This window comes from Toxorhynchites rutilus, chromosome 3 (assembly GCF_029784135.1).
Source record: "Toxorhynchites rutilus septentrionalis strain SRP chromosome 3, ASM2978413v1, whole genome shotgun sequence".
Lineage (NCBI taxonomy): Eukaryota > Metazoa > Arthropoda > Insecta > Diptera > Culicidae > Toxorhynchites > Toxorhynchites rutilus.
This window is the reverse complement of record NC_073746.1, coordinates 11,214,361-11,233,397: the sequence shown is the minus strand read 5'-3', so window position 1 is coordinate 11,233,397 and position 19,037 is coordinate 11,214,361. Positions and strand designations below refer to the sequence as shown.

Genomic DNA, 19,037 nt, shown 5'->3' with positions numbered 1-19,037 from the left:
TGCAGAAAACTGCAATAATATAGGTCCTATTTTTTTGCTTTTATTGTTCATTTATCATGTTTTTTTTTCTTGTCTGTTACTTGAAAAAAGACTTGTCCAGCAAATTCATTTTTTCTTTTTTCATTTTTAATTCATTTTTCAAAGATTAAACAATAGTAAAATGTTTGTCATAATAAAGTGCCCACCTTCTATTTTATTTATTCATCTTTTCTCACGAAACATATCAATGTATGAATCTGCTGCCATAATACCATAATTTTTTACCAAAGCAGCAACACCGGCCCAAGAAAAATACACCCACACCATCACGTCCCCTCCGCCATTTTTCTCTGTGCCTTGGATATGCCGATCAGGATGAGCCTCTCCAGTTATACGCCACACGCGAGCTCGTTTTTTACGTTGAACAACTCGAGTTTGGACTCATCAGTCCACAAAACAGTCTTCCAAAATTACAAAGGCTTATCAACATGTTCTTTAGCAAATTTGAGCCGTTTCGCTTTGTTGACTTTGCTGATAAATGGCAACTTCTTACAAAACCTGCTCTTAATACTGTGTTCGGCGATCCTTCTACGCAGAGTGCTCTCCGATATCGGTTGTTGAATAGCTTCCTTGATCACCCTGAGGCGAAGGTTACTCTCAGGGAGATCAAGGATTTTTCTGAGTTCGGATCTGCAAGGGAATAGTTTTGCTTGCCGTCGTATTATAATAATATTTAATCTTTGTACAATATTCGTCACCATTTGCGAAAAATAAAAACGATAGAGGTGAGTAGAATACAGTTTCGAAACGGAAAAGTAAATTTTCATTTATATTTTTTACTATAAAAGTGCATTTATTCCATCCGCAAATCCAATAAGATTGTCGCCCTACAATACTACAGGGTTTTCCAACTTTAAATTCCGAAAGTAAATTGAAATAAAACACACTTAGAATTCGAATTTCGATGAAACTTTTATTTCAAATCAAAGTTTGGTTTATGCCATTATGTGTGAAATACAACATCATTCAAATGTCCACCTAGTGCTTCCTCGCACACCTTGATTCGGAACAGGTAATTTTCGATGACTTTTCGGCACATATGGGGCGGTATCTTGGTCATAACTTCACGAATGTTGTCTTCCAAATGTTCAATAGTTTGCGGAGAGTTGGCATAGACACGGTCTTTCGCATAACCCCACAAAAAAAAAGTCTAGCGGGTTCAAATCGCATGATCTTGACGGCCAATTGGCATCACCAAAACGCGAAATTATGCGTCCCTCAAATTTCGTTCGCAATATGGCCATGTTCGGTCGTGTTGTGTGGCACGTGGCGCCGTCCTGCTGAAACCACATGTCATCCGTATCCATATCTTCAATTTGTGGCAAAAAAAATCGGTTAACATGCGGCCATAGCGCTCACCATTCACAGTTACCGTCTCGTCGTCCTCATTTTCAAAGAAATACGGCCCGATGCAATGGCCTCTCAACAATCACGTGTGGATTTTCTGAGCCCCATATACGGAAATTTTGGGTGTTCACATAGCCACCGAGCCCGAAATGTGCCTCATCGCTGAAGAAAATTTGATGCGAAAATTCAGCATTTTGCTGCTGTGGTTCGTTCACCCAATCGACGTATGCCCGACGCATTCCATGGTCACCACGCTCTAATTTTTGTACCAGTTGGACTTTATATGGATGTAGGTGCAAGTCCAAATGCAAAATTCGCCACAATGATGTGTTTGACAAGCCCAATTGCTGAGCACGCCGTGGAATCGAAACATTCGGGTCATCCTCCACACTGGCAGCAACAACAGCAATATTTTCGGCCGAACGCACATTACAATGATGCACAGGTTTCACAACATCCGCTACGGATCCAGTATGTTCGAATTTACGCACTACATTAGCGATTGTGTGCTCTGTAGGCCGTCCATGACGACCACAATCCGTCCGTAATGCTCGAAAAACATTTGCCGGTTTTTCATCATTTTTATAGTATAATTTAACAAAATTAACACGTTTTGCGATGCTAAAACGATCCATATTGTAAAATGGCAGACATTCAACTAACGATATGACGCTTTGGTTGACATCTATGTCAAACGGCTGTATACTTTCGGAAGCCCGAAATGGAAAACCCTGTAGAAATAAATTTCGTGAATTGAATTAATGAACGATGATAATGCTACAAGTTTTTTTTCCTCTCACTCCAGAATCATACATCAAGGATGACAGATTTACATTTGGCTGTGAAGGCAAAGGTATTCGAAAAAAAATGGTTTCTCTGCATAATCTTTCACAATTGATCTCGAAACTGAATACATTCATTATTCTCGAAATCAAGTACAGAATTTTTATGCTTTTGAGCTAAGAATATGGGTAAGTTTTTGAACCAAAACTGTACATATTAAATTGAATAAATTTATGCCTACCTATAAAAATGATGCTTTTGTTTTCCCAAAAATCGGCACGAACTTTTCATCCTGATTTTCATTTTTACGCCACCAGACGGCATGAAAATCGAAAGACTACTGTCTGCTAGCTGGAGCGAGACTGAGACTTGAATAATGATGGTCATGGTTTTAATCAGTGTTGAAAAAAATCATCTTCGCTAAGCTCAAATGCATAGATTTTCGGGCTAGGTTGCATCGAAAACCTATATATTCCAAACAAAAATCAAAATGACAGATTCAGACATTACTGAGCAAATGAACTTTTGTTCTTCAATATGTTTTGAAGTTTTTTTTCCACCCATCTTCTTTTTCATCTTGATTATTCAAGATGCCAGAATTGAATTTCATTTTAGCCAAATGAATATCAGCTATTGTTTACTTTTGACCTGAGTCAGCTGTGTGCGGTTGGTTTTTATTTATGTCGTTGTTACCGTCTCACAAAACAAAATCCTGCGCGATTTCTTGCAAAGTTCGTTTCATCGAACTCTGATGTTTTTTTTTCTCTAAATGGTTCAGTCTGACTATTTTTTTTTTATTTTCAATTTTGACTCAAAATCAATGCCAGAACGAATATCGTTTCGAATGTGATGAATATCAATTTTTTTTCTTTTGATTTTCAAAATATAAATAACAGCGAAGTTATGAACCCCATCCAATGCCGCATTCATTCATTATAGCAAATTTGTTCATGCATCAGCGGTATGAACAAAATGAACTCGTTTGTTCTTCTTCTTCAATGGCACTAACGTTCTTAAAGGAACTTCGCCGTCTCAACGTAGTATTACTTGCGTCATTTTTATTAGTACTTAGTTGAGATTTCTATGCCAAATAACACGCCTTGAAATGCATTCTGAGTGGCAAGCTCAAATTGCATCACGGAAAAAACGCTGTAGAAATTTAATTTTTAGGAATTATATCTTCAGCTTTCGCTTATAATCAGATAAGAGTGTATAGATCACGTTGGCCATGCTTCACTGTCAATTTTTCGTAAATTTGGAAAAATGTGGTCGAACGAAAAAGAGCGTCGTGAATTAATCCTGTGCACTCATTTCGAGAATCCGGAGTTGTCACATCGGGACATCGGTAAGATGCTGGGAATCGTCCAATCCACGGTCAGCAGAGTACTAAAACGATACTTCGAGAACCTAACCATCGACCGGAAGGTGAAGAACGGCAAAAATGGATGCTCCGTCAGTGAAAAAGATCACAAGCGCGTAGTTAAGCAGTTTAGACGTGATCCGAGAAGTTCGGTCCGGGATGTCGCCAATAAGCTGAATTTGTCAAGTTCATTCGTCCAGCGGACCAAGCAGCGGGAGGGCCTGCGTTCATACAAGGTTCAGAAGGCTCATAACCGCGATGAAAGGCAAAACATGGTGGGGAAGACGCGAGCCCGGAAGCTGTACACCGAAATGCTGACGAAACCGCATTGCCTGGTAATGGACGACGAAACCTACGTCAAAGCGGACTTTCGTCAGCTGCCGGGCCTGTTGTTCTTCTCCGCAGAGGACAAATTCAGCGTTCCGGAGGAGATTCGCAAGCAGAAACTATCCAAGTTTGCCAAAAAGTACATGGTGTGGCAAGCGATCTGCTCTTGCGGAAAGCGGAGCGCCCCCTTCGTGATGACCGGCACGGTAAACGGGCAGGTTTACCTTAAGGAGTGCCTACAGAAGCGCATACTACCACTATTGAAGCAGCACGAGGGCCCGACCATCTTCTGGCCGGATCTCGCTTCGTGCCACTATTCAAAGGATGTGTTGCAGTGGTACGAAGCCAACGGGGTCACCTTCGTGCCCAACGCGCCGGAGCTTCGCCCAATAGAGAAATATTGGGCGATTATGAAGCAGGCCCTCCGGAAGAACCCAAAAGTTGTCAAATCGGAGGCGGACTTCAAGAGAAAATGGATTTCTGTTCAAAAAAAACTACAACCTGACGTTGTACAGAACCTTATGGACGGGGGAAAGAGGAAGGTGCGAGCATACGGGCTTGGGCTCGAAGTATGAATAAAAAGAAAATGCCAAAAGTTGTTTAATAGTTTTTATTTTACTGTCTAAAATTTTCAAAAGGATCGGTCTACTGGGCGAATTTCTACAGCGTTTTTTCCGTGATGCAATTTGATGTGACACACCCTTTAGAATACGCGTGATCACAGTGCAAGTCGGAGGAAATTTCTTTGACGAAAAATTCCCCCGACCAGAACGGGAATCGAACCCGAACACCCGGCATGTTAGTTATGACGCTAACCACTCGGCCACGGGAGTGCACGAACTCGTTTGTTATTGTCATCAATATAATGAGAGCAGTGTGTTTCAAGCTGAGAAAAGTCATTGCACTCGTGGATATTTGTTGATATTCTAAGACACTGGTTTTAATTATCTTCTTGAATGGCGCTAACGTGCCCAATGGAACTTTTGTCGTCTCAACGTATCTTTTAACGAGCGTCATTTGTATTTGTACTTAATTGAGATTTCTTATGCCAAATAACACACCTTGAATGTATTCTGCAGGTCGGAAGAACTTTCTTTGACGAAAAGTCCTCCGGCCAGAGCGAGAATCGAACCCGAACCCCCGGCATGACAATATGTGCGCTGGTTTGAATTATAACGGCCAATTTGGTAAACTAAATTAAACTCTTAGCTATTTGGAAAACCTCGCTGCTGTCTGGTCGCTACCTGGATGACAGATGAGTCGTGAATACTGTAAATTCACGAATAGCTTGCTTATACTCAATAAATTGAAAACGGGCAGAGCTTAAATAGCAATATTTTATCTATCCACATTGTCCGTTGAACGAATGCTGGATTTTGAGTATAGCTGGGTAAGATGGATCAAAAGCGAAACCACTTAAGAAACTGTTTATTATTTGTTAAGCTAAACCATTATCAGCATATGTTCGACAACGAAAGTTTCTCGTTTTGATTGCAATCTTAATAACTGCTTCATCTCGTCACCCAGATAATAAGAGACAAATTTTCACTGCCGGAGATCAACGAACAATACGGGTACGGGTCTTTTCCAAGTCATCAAACGAGGTATCTCAATCGCACAGCATCCACACGTACACGCACACATGCGCATACCTACATGTATCCGTTGACGCCATTATGTCCTATTATGGGGGCCGCAAGCGATATTAAAAGACCGAACGCCGACGCACACATCGTCCTCCGTACAGAGTGCGTCTAATTGGATCCATCAGATTCACACCCCAATCAACCTCCTCTTTCGCATATCTGGAGCGCGGCACCGGGGTCAAGACAAGTCAAAGAAAGTCACACATGGCCGGGTACAAACAGCTCACCACCGCCAGCCAGCGTAGCATAGGGGCAGATTTATTTGCGGAAACCAATTTCCATCCGCCCAGTCGGGCTTCCATTATATCTCGGCTTTCACATAAAAGAACCAACCCCCCGCTGCCGGCAGTGGTGATGTGGGTGTGTGTGTGCGTGTGTGCATTTGTATCCATCCCAAACACAACCCACCGCTTGCACAGATCAATCCCCAACTCAAGTCAAGACTTCGGCTTCGGAGTTCTTCTTCAAGCGACGAGAAGAAAAGAGGAGAATGTCAATTTCATTACCCTAGATTTACTACTGCTGCGAAAGGATGTAAGAAATGGGTTCAATTAAAAGCAACATGTATTGAATTTTTATCGGGGGGTAATTGAATTACTCATTCTATCGCAATGGGTTCGTCGTCGTCTTCGGCACGCCTTCGATTAGGCTCACTCGGAGTTGCCAAAGCTCCATGCCCATGTCTGTATTTGGGCCATAGGATTGCAAATAATAATAAAATGAAATGTTTGGTTACATGTTGCTCGAGTTCATCGATAAGGGAGCCACCGCAGGCCCCACATTGGCAGTAGCCGAGAATTGATAGAGGAATATAAGTGAATTGGGGAACGGATTAATTAAGATTGATACTTTCGAGGTGTGTGCTTGTTTATCTTGAGCGGAATCAACAAACATTATTGAGCCTATTTCATGAGAATTCCGAATTACAGATTGTCTTTGTCTTTGATGATTCGGGAATCCATTCCGAAACGGAGAAAATGTTCACTTATGTTCACCGAAAAGGCATCGAAATTAACGTTATATATTATAAAACAGGAAAGCAAGAAAATGTAAAAGTAATGCTTAGATTGCGTCACCAAAAACGTTTTTTTTTCTCTAATTTTCGTTTTTCGAGTTCTACATCAAAACAATTTCAGACAACTTTTAGAGCTTTTCGAATACCAACATTTTGCAATGCAGAACTTGTCTATATTTCAATCTTGATCAATGTTATGAATGTTTTTTCTCCGAAAATTCATGATTTCAAATTTAGTATACTCAAATAAAAGAAATTACATATGTTTTAAATTTTCATCTTATATAGAGTCAAATTTGGCCTTCAAGACGCCGTCAATAAACATTGTTCATATTTGCCCCAGAAAGTACGACAAACAATCAAAAATTTTGAGTAGAATCAAGATGTCGACTAGTTCTGCATCGCAACATGCTTGTCTTGATGAACTTTCAAAGTTGTCTGAAGACAGTTTTCATGTACCATTTGAAATAGTTAGTTAGAGATAAGAAACCGTTTTTTTTCATGGTGATCCTAATGCAACTTATGAAAAATTGTTCTACAAAGCTGTTTGAAAAATCTGAGACTACAAAATTGTCGAAATATGTCTACATCTAATATAATAAAATGAGATTTTTGACGACATGAAAATATACGATCCATCATGTATAGAAAATGTATAGAAAAATGGATAAAATTTATCACCAAATGTGATGCTAAAGGGTGTGTCACATCAAATTGCATCACGGAAAAAACGCTGTAGAAATTCGCCCAGTAGACCGATCCTTTTGAAAATTTTACACAGTAAAATAAAAACTATTAAACAACTTTTGGCATTTTCTTTTAATTCATACTTCGAGCCCAAGCCCGTATGCTCGCACCTTCCTCTTTCCCCCGTCCATAAGGTTCTGTACAACGTCAGGTTGTAGTTTTTTTTTGAACAGAAATCCATTTTCTCTTGAAGTCCGCCTCCGATTTGACAACTTTTGGGTTCTTTCGGAGGGCCTGCTTCATAATCGCCCAATATTTCTCTATTGGGCGAAGCTCCGGCGCGTTGGGCGGGTTCATTTCCTTTGGCACGAAGGTGACCCCGTTGGCTTCGTACCACTCCAACACGTCCTTTGAATAGTGGCACGAAGCGAGATCCGGCCAGAAGATGGTCGGGCCCTCGTGCTGCTTCAATAGTGGTAGTATGCGCTTCTGTAGGCACTCCTTAAGGTAAACCTGCCCGTTTACCGTACCGGTCATCACGAAGGGGGCGCTCCGCTTTCCGCAAGAGCAGATCGCTTGCCACACCATGTACTTTTTGGCAAACTTGGATAGTTTCTGCTTGCGAATCTCCTCCGGAACGCTGAATTTGTCCTCTGCGGAGAAGAACAACAGGCCCGGCAGCTGACGAAAGTCCGCTTTGACGTAGGTTTCGTCGTCCATTACCAGGCAATGCGGTTTCGTCAGCATTTCGGTGTACAGCTTCCGGGCTCGCGTCTTCCCCACCATGTTTTGCCTTTCGTCGCGGTTAGGAGCCTTCTGAACCTTGTATGTACACAGGCCCTCCCGCTGCTTGGTCCGCTGGATGAATGAACTTGACAAATTCAGCTTATAGGCGACATCCCGGACCGAACTTCTCGGATCACGTCTAAACTGCTTAACTACGCGCTTGTGATCTTTTTCACTGACGGAGCATCCATTTTTGCCGTTCTTCACCTTCCGGTCGATGGTTAGGTTCTCGAAGCATCGTTTTAGTACTCTGCTGACCGTGGATTTGACGATTCCCAGCATCTTACCGATGTCCCGATGTGACAACTCCGGATTCTCGAAAGGAGTGCACAGGATTAATTCACGACGCTCTTTTTCGTTCGACGACCTTTTTTTCCAAATTTACGAAAAATTGACAGTGAAGCATGGCCAACGTGATCTATACACTCTTATCTGATTTTAAAGCGAAAGCTGAAGATATAATTCCTAAAAATTAAATATCTACAGCGTTTTTTTCGTGATGCAATTTGATGTGACACACCCTTTAAGCGTGAAACTCGAGGAAGAAAACATCCGATCTTCATTTTGTTGTATTCGTCTCTGTACCTAGAACAATGATATGGAGAGAAAAATTCCGGAGTTTTCCGAAAATCCGAAAATTTTTCGTAAAAATCCGAAGGAAAAAGGGGAAAATCCGGAATATTGAATTCACATATGGTAAAAAATACGGACATGTTTTCGATTTTGTCAAAAATGAAAAATCAGAAATAATCATGAACAAATCGGTTCAAACATACTGATTTTCCTGATTGGGACCATGTAAGACATTGAACGATTTCCGATCTTTTAGTAGCAAATGAAAGGCATTCAAACGAACTTTCTAGGGACATTGAAAAAATTCTACGATTTTGAAAAAAGAGGTTCGATTTTCACACGGAGAAACACGAGGCAGAATCGAAACATAGTACTCAAAATTTAATAAGAAAGTATTAGCTCTCCAATAGAAATGAAAAACAACTAGAGTTTCTTTGATTTGAACACCAAAATCATATAATTGTGTTTTATTTTAAACAAGACATTTGAGGTACATTTTTATATTCTTCCAAAAATGTTCATCTATTTATTCTACAGGGTTTTCCAACTTTAAATTCCGAAAGTAAATTGAAATAAAACACACTTAGAATTCGAATTTCGATGAAACTTTTATTTTAAATTTAAGTTTGGTACGGAACAGGTAATTTTCGATGACTTTTCGGCACATATGGGGCGGTATCTCGGTCATAACTTCACGAATGTTGTCTTTCAAATGTTCAAGAGTTTGCGGAGAGTTGGCATAGACACGGTCTTTCGCATAACCCCATAAAAAAAAGTCTAGCGGGTTCAAATCGCATGATCTGGACGGCTAATTGGCATCACCAAAACGCGAAATTATGCGTTTCGTTCGCAATATGGCCATGTTCGGTCGTGTTGTGTGGCACGTGGCGCCGTCCTGCTGAAACCACATGTCATCCGTATCCATATCTTCAATTTGTGGCAAAAAAAATCGGTTAAAATGCGGCCATAGTGCTCACCATTCACAGTTACCGTCTCGCCGTCCTCATTTTCAAAGAAATACGGCCCGATGACTCCACCAGACCATAATGCGCACCAAACAGTGACTTTTGGCGGATGCAATGGCCTCTCAACAATTACGTGTGGATTTTCTGAGCCCCATATACGGAAATTTTGGGTGTTCACATAGCCACCGAGCCCGAAATGTGCCTCATCGCTGAAGAAAATTTGATGCGAAAATTCAGCATTTTGCTGCTGTTGTTCGTTCACCCAATCGACGTATGCCCGACGCATTCCATGGTCACCACGCTCTAATTTTTGTACCAGTTGGACTTTATATGGATGTAGGTGCAAGTCCAAATGCAAAATTCGCCACAATGATGTGTTTGACAAGCCCAATTGCTGAGCACGCCGTGGAATCGAAACATTCGGGTCATCCTCCACACTGGCAGCAACAACAGCAATATTTTCGGCCGAACGCACATTACAATGATGCACAGGTTTCACAATATCCGCTACGGATACAGTTTGTTCGAATTTACGCACTACATTAGCGATTGTGTGCTCTGTAGGCCGTCCATGACGACCAAAATCCGTCCGTAATGCTCGAAAAACATTTGCCGGTTTTTCATCATTTTTATAGTATAATTTAACAAAATTAACACGTTGTGCGATGCTAAAACGATCCATATTGTAAAATGGCAGACATTCAACTAACGATATGACGCTTTGGTTGACAGCTATGTTAAACGGTTGTCAGCGCAGGGTTGTATACTTTCGGAAGCCCGAAATGGAAAACCCTGTATATTTGTATATTTGCTGTAAAACTATATTTTTCGACGGATTTATGTATATTTACTGTGAAAGGCTCAAAAATCGGTCGAACGAATCATATTTGACCAATAAAAGTCGAATTTCCAGACCCATTTGATTCAGGTTATGAAAAAATACTTTCAAAAAAAATGCATATACCAGGTTTGAATAAATTTGAAGCTAAAAATTAGAGTTCGTGCGATGGCATCGCGATATTTGAAGTAAGCAGTGCATCGGAAATAATGTGCAAGCATTGGAAGCACTACTGCTGACAAACGCGAAAGGGAATTTTCTTATACTCTGGTAAGTTCAATGTGTTGCTTTGTAAAATAATCAGTTCAGGAACTATTTATTTGTGGATTTAGCCCTTTCGAAAGCGTCACAAGCCGAGAAGGATCTGGCTAAGCGTTTCATTGTTCCACATAGGACTGTAAAATCCATCATCAAAAAGCTCAAGTAACACTATTCGCTTCATGATCTGGATGGCCTGGAAGGGGAAGGTAGTGAATCTCGTCAAACGAAACAAATCGATGTCGATTTGCGATTTGGCGAAAAGGCTTACAATGCTATCGGAATTGTACAACAGATCAAGATGTTTGGCGAAAGCGAAAAATACCAAAACAAAGTACTGAAAGTTATATTAAGTTTTCGTATTCGAAGCGTTTCTATGTTTCTAATATGAGAATTAAACAAAATGAAAAAACGGGCCAACGGACCGTTCGAAGCTAGCGATTGATCAAAAGTGTCCAGAGGAGGTATTGCGTTCCAACGCAAGGCCACACAATTCCGGGAGCTTGATTGGAATGTTTTAATGCATCCACCATATAGTTCGGACCAGGCACTGAGCGATTACCTCTTTTTTCTCGCATTGCAAAATTTCCAGAGTGATAGAAAATTGGGATCAAGAGAAGTTTGTAAAAATCGATCGCCAATAAGGACCAAGACTTCTATGATAGAGACATTATCAAGCTACTTTTAGAATGGCAACAAATTTTACAACAAAACGGTGCATATTTGACCAGAATCAGACAATCCGAAGCATATTTAAAAAAGTTTTGAATTTCACCCAAAAATAATGGATAACTTTTTCCACAACCTAATATTATCGACCCAAATTCTGTAATTTGAATTGTCTTAGGCTCTTCACATCTAAGCAAGAGTACGATTCAAGTAGAAAAAAATATTACCTACTATCACTCGATACTGGTTTATTGTATTGGGCAAGATAAATCAGGCCATCATTGAAAAAATGGAATGCTGCATCAAAGAAATGCTAAAAGAGCACATTCCGAAGTCCAGTGGAAAGGGGAATCCATTGAGATTTAATCCAAGATTAGAGCATATTTCGAATTACATCTTTCCTATTAGATTTTCATTACAGACTATGTATAAGATTAAATCTGAAAATATGTTATCAAACTTTTACTATTTTCCATTTCTCTTTTTCTTTTTTATATATCTCCTTATTCATAACCAACCCTCTCACAAAGCAAAACCACATTTTTTTCAACTTGCCCGTAAAAGGCCAATAATTCCGCAAAGCGAGTTCTTTTGCTGCAATTACGCTCTGTGTGCGTCTTTCAATCCAAACAGCCACTTTTTTCATTTGTTGCGAAAGAAATTCTCTGCTATTTATGCATCAGAAGCTTCTCGGGATCCTTATCCTTGATAGTGTGTTCCTGGATATTTTTTCTTGAGATGATCCCATAAATTTTCGATGGGATCGACATCCGGTGATTGTGGATGGATGTGGGAGTTTTCATTTTATGTAGAAAAGCAGTCATTGATAAACTTCAATCTGTGGCTCAATTTGAACGCAGCGCAAAACCCGAGGAACAAATAATCCGATTTGAGTCTTCTTTATTTTGTTGTATTTGTCTCTGTTCGTAGATTAATGGTACGGAGAGAAAAATCGGAAAATTCCCGGAAAATCCTGAAGGAAAATGGTAAACTTCGGAAAATTTAATTCCTGTATGTTTTACAATTACATCGTGATAAGCGTTGTCAATCCATTCGGGGTTCGCGCTATCGAAATTGTTCTTTGTTCGAAAATGGTAATGGTAATGTGTTTTAAGTACTCAAAAACATCAAGAAAATTAATAGATAAAGATATTTTTTTTTCTTATTATGTAGGCTGTACACTACAAAGCTCATTTGCCTCAGCCTTGAAAAAGATATATCCAAAGATCAACTAACGAATAGTTAGGGGATTTAACGGCGGGACGAAGTTCGCCGAGTCTGCTAGTCTTTCATAATTGATCTGTACCTTTGGCAACACAGGTTGTAAACGCTGAATAGTAATTCTATGTTATCAGCCATTCCATGCCAAACCGATATAGTAGTTCTGAGATTTTCGTGAAAAGTGGTAGTTTTGTTTGTTGTTGTCCGATTTTTTTATTTTGTTATCAGAAAAATCTATTTTTCCCATTTTAAATGACTTTTTTTTAAGTTCATTTTTTTTAAGTTCATATCTTTTGAACTACTGGACCGATATTTTGATCTATATATTAAATTAACCAATTAACTAGTCTTTTCCGGAAAAATGTTAGACTTGCTAAAAATTTGGATTTTGTTTTCGTAATTTTTGAATGTATCAGTTTTTTATTGTTCACATGGCTTTAGACTTTATTATTTTCCCTAGAAGCTGAAGTTTTCTACATGACATATCCAAAAATTAGAGATGTGATTTTTTTTCGTTTTTGAGTTATGATTTTTTCAATTCAATTTCAATTGAAAGGTTATTTTATTTCTCTTTTCCAAAAATGAGTTTTTTTTTTAAATTCATAACCTTCGAACTAATGAACCGATTGAGAGGATCGATATATCGAATATTGAAGTCAATGAGCTAGTCTTTTTTTATTCCTATGCAACTATACTAACATATGCATCAAAAGAAATGAACAAATTTCAGATGGCGATGAAAAAAAACCACAATATATAATTTAATGAATCATTTTTTTCTTTAATCCTAAGTTTATTAGGCCTTCTACAAAAATGCATCGACGACCTGATCAGCTGATTTACAGCAGCCTTGGCGAAAGCTGTGAAACGACTATGACTTTTTTCGTACTGACATTTTTCCTTAGAGCGCGAAGAAGTTGTGTCCGCCAGATATAGCCGATCCGGCATTACAAACATCCTCTTTCTTCAGAAAAATGGCGAAAGCGTCGAAGGGGAACCTGCCTTTGACCGTCCGGCACCAGTCTTCAGAATGTAACGCGGTGCTGATGTGTAACAAATTTTCTGCACTAAGTTGAGATCTCACTTGTTGTATACACATGCGCTCTGGCGGATGAGCACGATCCGGAACACAGATGAAATGTTTTGTAGTCAGCACAGTTTTTGCGCCGTGATTGCACCTAATTCTGTTTTACACCGCGCTTGAGTCTGGTTTGCTTTCTCTGTTGAGTTATTTTTCTTCACACAAGCGTATAAGGTTGGTATGGAGGCGCGCTGTTGTTTTTATGCTTTGCTGAGGCGCGCATCACATAAGCGAGAAGCGATGTGAAGTATCATAATTCTGCGCGAATATGTGTTTGTTATGAACTCGCGCTAATGAAAATTAAACTCGACTGCAGCGCAGTGTTTGTTTTCTGAAGATTATCCGGCAGTGCAGAGCAACCGCAGAAGATGGAGAAGGAGACCGAGAGCAAGGTAGCCTCATCGTACCTCGCCTTGGGCCGGGAGCGTCAGTCAGCGTCAGCGTCAGCCTAGGCTGGCAGTGTCTGAGCAGCAGGCAATCACCCGGAAAGAGCGACTGAAGATAGACGTTGTACCAAAGTCCGCCAACCTTCCCAAAGTCCTCTAGCTGTGACCGATAGAAAATTGCTGGGCGAGCCACAAACTCCAATTATTTTGAGGTCAAACAGAGAAGCAGCTGATCGCCAAGTCCACGAAAGAGCTGCAGATCATGCTGACAAATATTTTCTCTTCGATCACGACTAAAATTCCGGTCAACTACTGTAAGGCTGTCCGGCAAGGTGTCTAATTTTTTTTAGAATGCTGTAAATGTAGCATTCAAGCAAAATTTGGACCATTTAATTATCTTATGTAGTTTTATTTTCATCGCCATCTGAAATTTGTCCATTTTTTAATGCATACGTTAATTCTGTGGGAATAGGATCCATTTTTTTCGTATGTGTGATATTTTTTCTCAAAAAAAAACCTAGCTCATTGGCTTCAATTTGATATGTTGATTATTATAATCGGATTAAAGTGCAAATATGAACATTCATATGCTTTACATTTTCTAAGAAATTGAATTGAAATTTCATAAATTCACTATAATACAATTTTTCTTGATATTCATAGAACAGGAATATGAGAGTGTACGAAAAATGCTTGGAATAATTCAAATAATACTCACTCCGGAAACTCGCCATCCACCCGGCAGATGTACTCCTTCTCCACCTGTCGGTTCCGAATCTGGTGCTCCATCTGGCGGGCCTTCTTCGGACTCCGCCCGAACAGCAGCAGGCCCGAAGTGAGCCGATCCAGCCGGTGGATCGTTCGCAGGTTCTTCAGGTTGTACTCCTTGGCCAGGATGAACACGACCGTATTGTGGCGATAACGGCCGCACGGATGGACCTAGATTTTTTTTTCGAATTTATCGGGGGTTGTGAAAACGATCGCAAGGGGAAGGGAGAGTGAAGAGAATACAAGAAAAAAAAACAAAGATTGAAATGAGTAAACATTTAGTCTGCAATACTGGCGCGCTTGTTTGTTATTTGCATATCTGGATTACGGTAGGTTTTAGTAGTATGAATTTATACTATTTATTCTAGGAAAATAAAGAGAGGCATAAAAATATAGGGAGGAGAAAACGTAAGAAAAAAAACACAAGCATCACTGAAGGGAAGGATAAAAGGGTTAGTTGCTTTTCTCCTCGGATGGAAATGAAATGAAGGTTAAATCTAACCAAGTAAGTTAGTTATGAAAGAGATGAGAAGCGCGAGGAAAGTGTGAGAGGTGGAGAAGAACTTCCTAATGGGAAGCCAGCAGCAGAACCGGAAAATTAGTACAGCAATCAGCCGCAAAGATGGAGAGCCAGTTTTACGGGCACATCTCAAAGAGTTTAGATAAGCAAATGGACCATTAAAAAAGGGAGAGAGCTGCGTTAGCATAAATAATGGGCTGGAAACAAACACGCAGAATTTTGGCGACGGGTAGAACTGTGTTTGCATTTTGTGCTTTTATTGCGCTTCGAGTACAGAAATACAGCAGCTTTCTGGACCACCTAATGACAATGGGAAGCAACAATGAGTTTGCATTGCGTGGCTAATTTCCTCTGCAGAGAGAACTTATTGTTAGGGATGAGAAGGGTTGAAGATTATGGGCATGGATTGGTCATATTTTGCGGTACATTAAGTTTGAATGTGATGAGCGAACATTCGGTTTGGGTGTTCTGTTTGAAAATGGACTGTTTTGAGTGGAATGAGACCATGCGCCTCCTTTGAGCCACACGATTTATGAACGTCTAGACCAGGGGCTCTCAAACTGTTCTGGGCAATAGACCCCTTTCCCAGAATGAAGTGATACCATAGACCCCTATAGCCATTATTTTCATTATTTTCTCATAAAAATTCAACAAAATAAATATATACATGAACTTCAGTTGATTACAAGTGTAATTAATAATTTTAAATACAAATTACTTACAAATAAAGTAGGTAACAAATTTTTGAAACTAACTCTACAATCGCAAAGTAAAGATAAAAATATGTTCCCGAAAGACGTATTCCTACGTCAAAAACTATGGGTGAGTTATACCTAAAATACAATCACAAGGTTGACGTAGGACTAACGTTGGCTTAGTAGGCCATTTGAGTGTAATTATTGATTAAACCAGTGATTGAATGGTACAATTTCCGGATTCAAACGCGTACAAATCCCAATTTAGGTCAATTCATGAATTGTGATAGATTATTTTCTTCGTTGCAAGTCGTATGGCATGACGCCTTGTTCATTTCATTTTTTTTTCTCTTGGACTTCCAAAATATGTGAACGCCAGAATGGTTAAATGATCAATGTATTTTACATTTCCCTCTGAATTTATTGCATCTCCCAAATGCACGCACTTCTCGAACCGCAAACTTGCTTGATTTATTGAGCTCCAGGCACTCAGTTTTAATTTTGACATATAAGTTGAACGCATATTGTTCAATTGACGTTATAGACGTTATCGCAGCAAATTGTTCTCAACATTTTGCCAAACGGTATACATAGAAGTTCAGTAAGCTGAAGACATCAAGGGATATCTTCGAATAACCGAGCCAAAGCATTGGGTTCACACCGCTTTTAAAGTCTGCACATATTCCCGAGTGTAAAGATGCATGCGGGTACAAAAGTACCCGCATCTTGCATCTATTTCGCAATGCCGTTATCCCCAGGCTCATTGGTTTTGAAATCTGTGTTGGGGAACACGCTCCCATCTGCAGAAATATATGCGAGTACAAAAGTATCCGTACCTTGCATCAAATTGATGTGGTGAATGAACTTGGTGACGTTCTACCAATCTATCTAAATCCGGTCCAATATTGGTGAGTTGAAGCATTAAATCTCCGCGTTCGAACGGTTTCTTTGTTCATCTTTAATATATCGAACATACCCTCACAACAGAGCTCCGATGCCAGGTAATGCAGACTCACCCAACTGGAGAGAGGATCTGTTGGTCTGTAATAACATCCCGTCAATTCGTCTCTGAGCGATGTCATTGCTCAAAGTCATTTTTAGTAGAAAGTACAGGTTTGTTCAAAAAGTATCGCGACTTTCGAATTTATGCGGGTTACGTATGTTCGATTCTAGATTTTTTGTGGTATTATGTTGGTAAAGGGTGTGTCACATCAAATTGCATCACGGAAAAAACGCTGTAGAAATTTAATTTTTAGGAATTATATCTTCAGCTTTCGTTTATAATCAGATAAAAGTGTATAGATCACGCTGGCCATGTTTCACTGTCAATTTTTCGTAAATTTGGAAAAATGTCGTCGAACGAAAAAGAGCATCGTGAGTTAATCCTGTGCACTCATTTCGAGAATCCGGAGTTGTCACATCGGGACATCGGTAAGATGCTGGGAATCGTTCAATCCACGGTCAGCAGAGTACTAAAACGATACTTCGAGAACCTAACCATCGACCGGAAGGTGAAGAACGGCAAAAATGGATGCTCCGTCAGTGAAAAAGATCACAAGCGCGTAGTTAAGCAGTTTAGACGTGATCCGAGAAGTTCGGTCCGGGATGTCGCCAATAAGCTGAATTTGTCAAGTTCATTCGTCCAGCGGACCAAGCAGCGGGAGGGCCTGCGTACATACAAGGTTCAGAAGGCTCCTAACCGCGACGAAAGGCAAAACATGGTGGGGAAGACGCGAGCCCGGAAGCTGTACACCGAAATGCTGACGAAGCCGCATTGCCTGGTAATGGACGACGAAACCTACGTCAAAGCGGACTTTCGTCAGCTGCCGGGCCTGTTGTTCTTCTCCTCAGAGGACAAATTCAGCGTTCCGGAGGAGATTCGCAAGCAGAAACTATCCAGGTTTGCCAAAAAGTACATGGTGTGGCAAGCGATCTGCTCTTGCGGAAAGCGGGGCGCCCTCTTCGTGATGACCGGCACGGTAAACGGGCAGGTTTACCTTAAGGAGTGCCTACAGAAGCGCTTACTACCACTATTGAAGCAGCACGAGGGCCCGACCATCTTCTGGCCGGATCTCGCTTCGTGCCACTATTCAAAGGACGTGTTGGAGTGGTACGAAGCCAACGGGGTCACCTTCGTGCCAAAGGAAATGAACCCGCCCAACGCGCCGGAGCTTCGCCCAATAGAGAAATATTGGGCGATTATGAAGCAGGCCCTCCGGAAGAACCCAAAAGTTGTCAAATCGGAGGCGGACTTCAAGAGAAAATGGATTTCTGTTCAAAAAAAACTACAACCTGACGTTGTACAGAACCTTATGGACGGGGTAAAGAGGAAGGTGCGAGCATACGGGCTTGGGCTCGAAGTATGAATAAAAAGAAAATGCCAAAAGTTGTTTAATAGTTTTTATTTTACTCTCTAAAATTTTCAAAAGGATCGGTCTACTGGGCGAATTTCTACAGCGTTTTTTCCGTGATGCAATTTGATGTGACACACCCTTTACTCATGTCTCTCACTTATGCTGACAAGTACGACTATCTTGAATGTTCAGTTAATTTTTGACAACTGCTTTTCTTACACACTGGTTTTGTCTTTGATATTTGCCTATTGCAAAAATGGATCAAAGAATCTGTATCAAATTTTGTCTGAAAATCAAAATCAAATGCGGGAACACAATCCGAATGTTGATTGTGACATCTGGTGAACCTACCTTGGAGCGAAACAACGTTTATCGTAGTTCGAAACAATGTTCTCAGAGGGTCGAAAAGATGTAAACGCAAAGCATGCCGGAAGCCCGAACATAACCCGCGTAAATTCGAAAGTCGCGAAACTTTTTGAACCGACCACGTACGTACCAAAAGATTAGAAGTACCAAATATTTTGTAGCTTATTTTACTACTATTTTACTATTTTGAAAAAGAAAACAAAAAAAAATTAACATTCATAATTATCGGTGACAAGTGGTTGGTGTTCAGTCAGAGGGGACCAAGTCGCAAAATTCAAAATTTCGAGTTATTGATTGCATTCTGTTAAGCATGTTGTAAGCTACATACCACATTTATCAGATTTAAAATTCAA

At 40.2% G+C, this 19,037-nt stretch overlaps 1 protein-coding gene across 4 annotated transcripts in view; it reads right to left on the bottom strand.

Annotated features, from left to right (window-relative positions):
- LOC129780217 (pseudouridylate synthase RPUSD2-like) overlaps nt 1-19,037 on the bottom strand; it is a 619,255-nt gene that overhangs the window by 30,390 nt on the left and 569,828 nt on the right. For all 4 annotated transcript variants that reach the window (XM_055788249.1, XM_055788248.1, XM_055788247.1 and 1 more), the window contains one exon: nt 14,700-14,920. In XM_055788249.1, the coding sequence (XP_055644224.1) occupies nt 14,700-14,920 (221 nt within the window). The remainder of the gene's footprint in view (nt 1-14,699; nt 14,921-19,037) is intronic.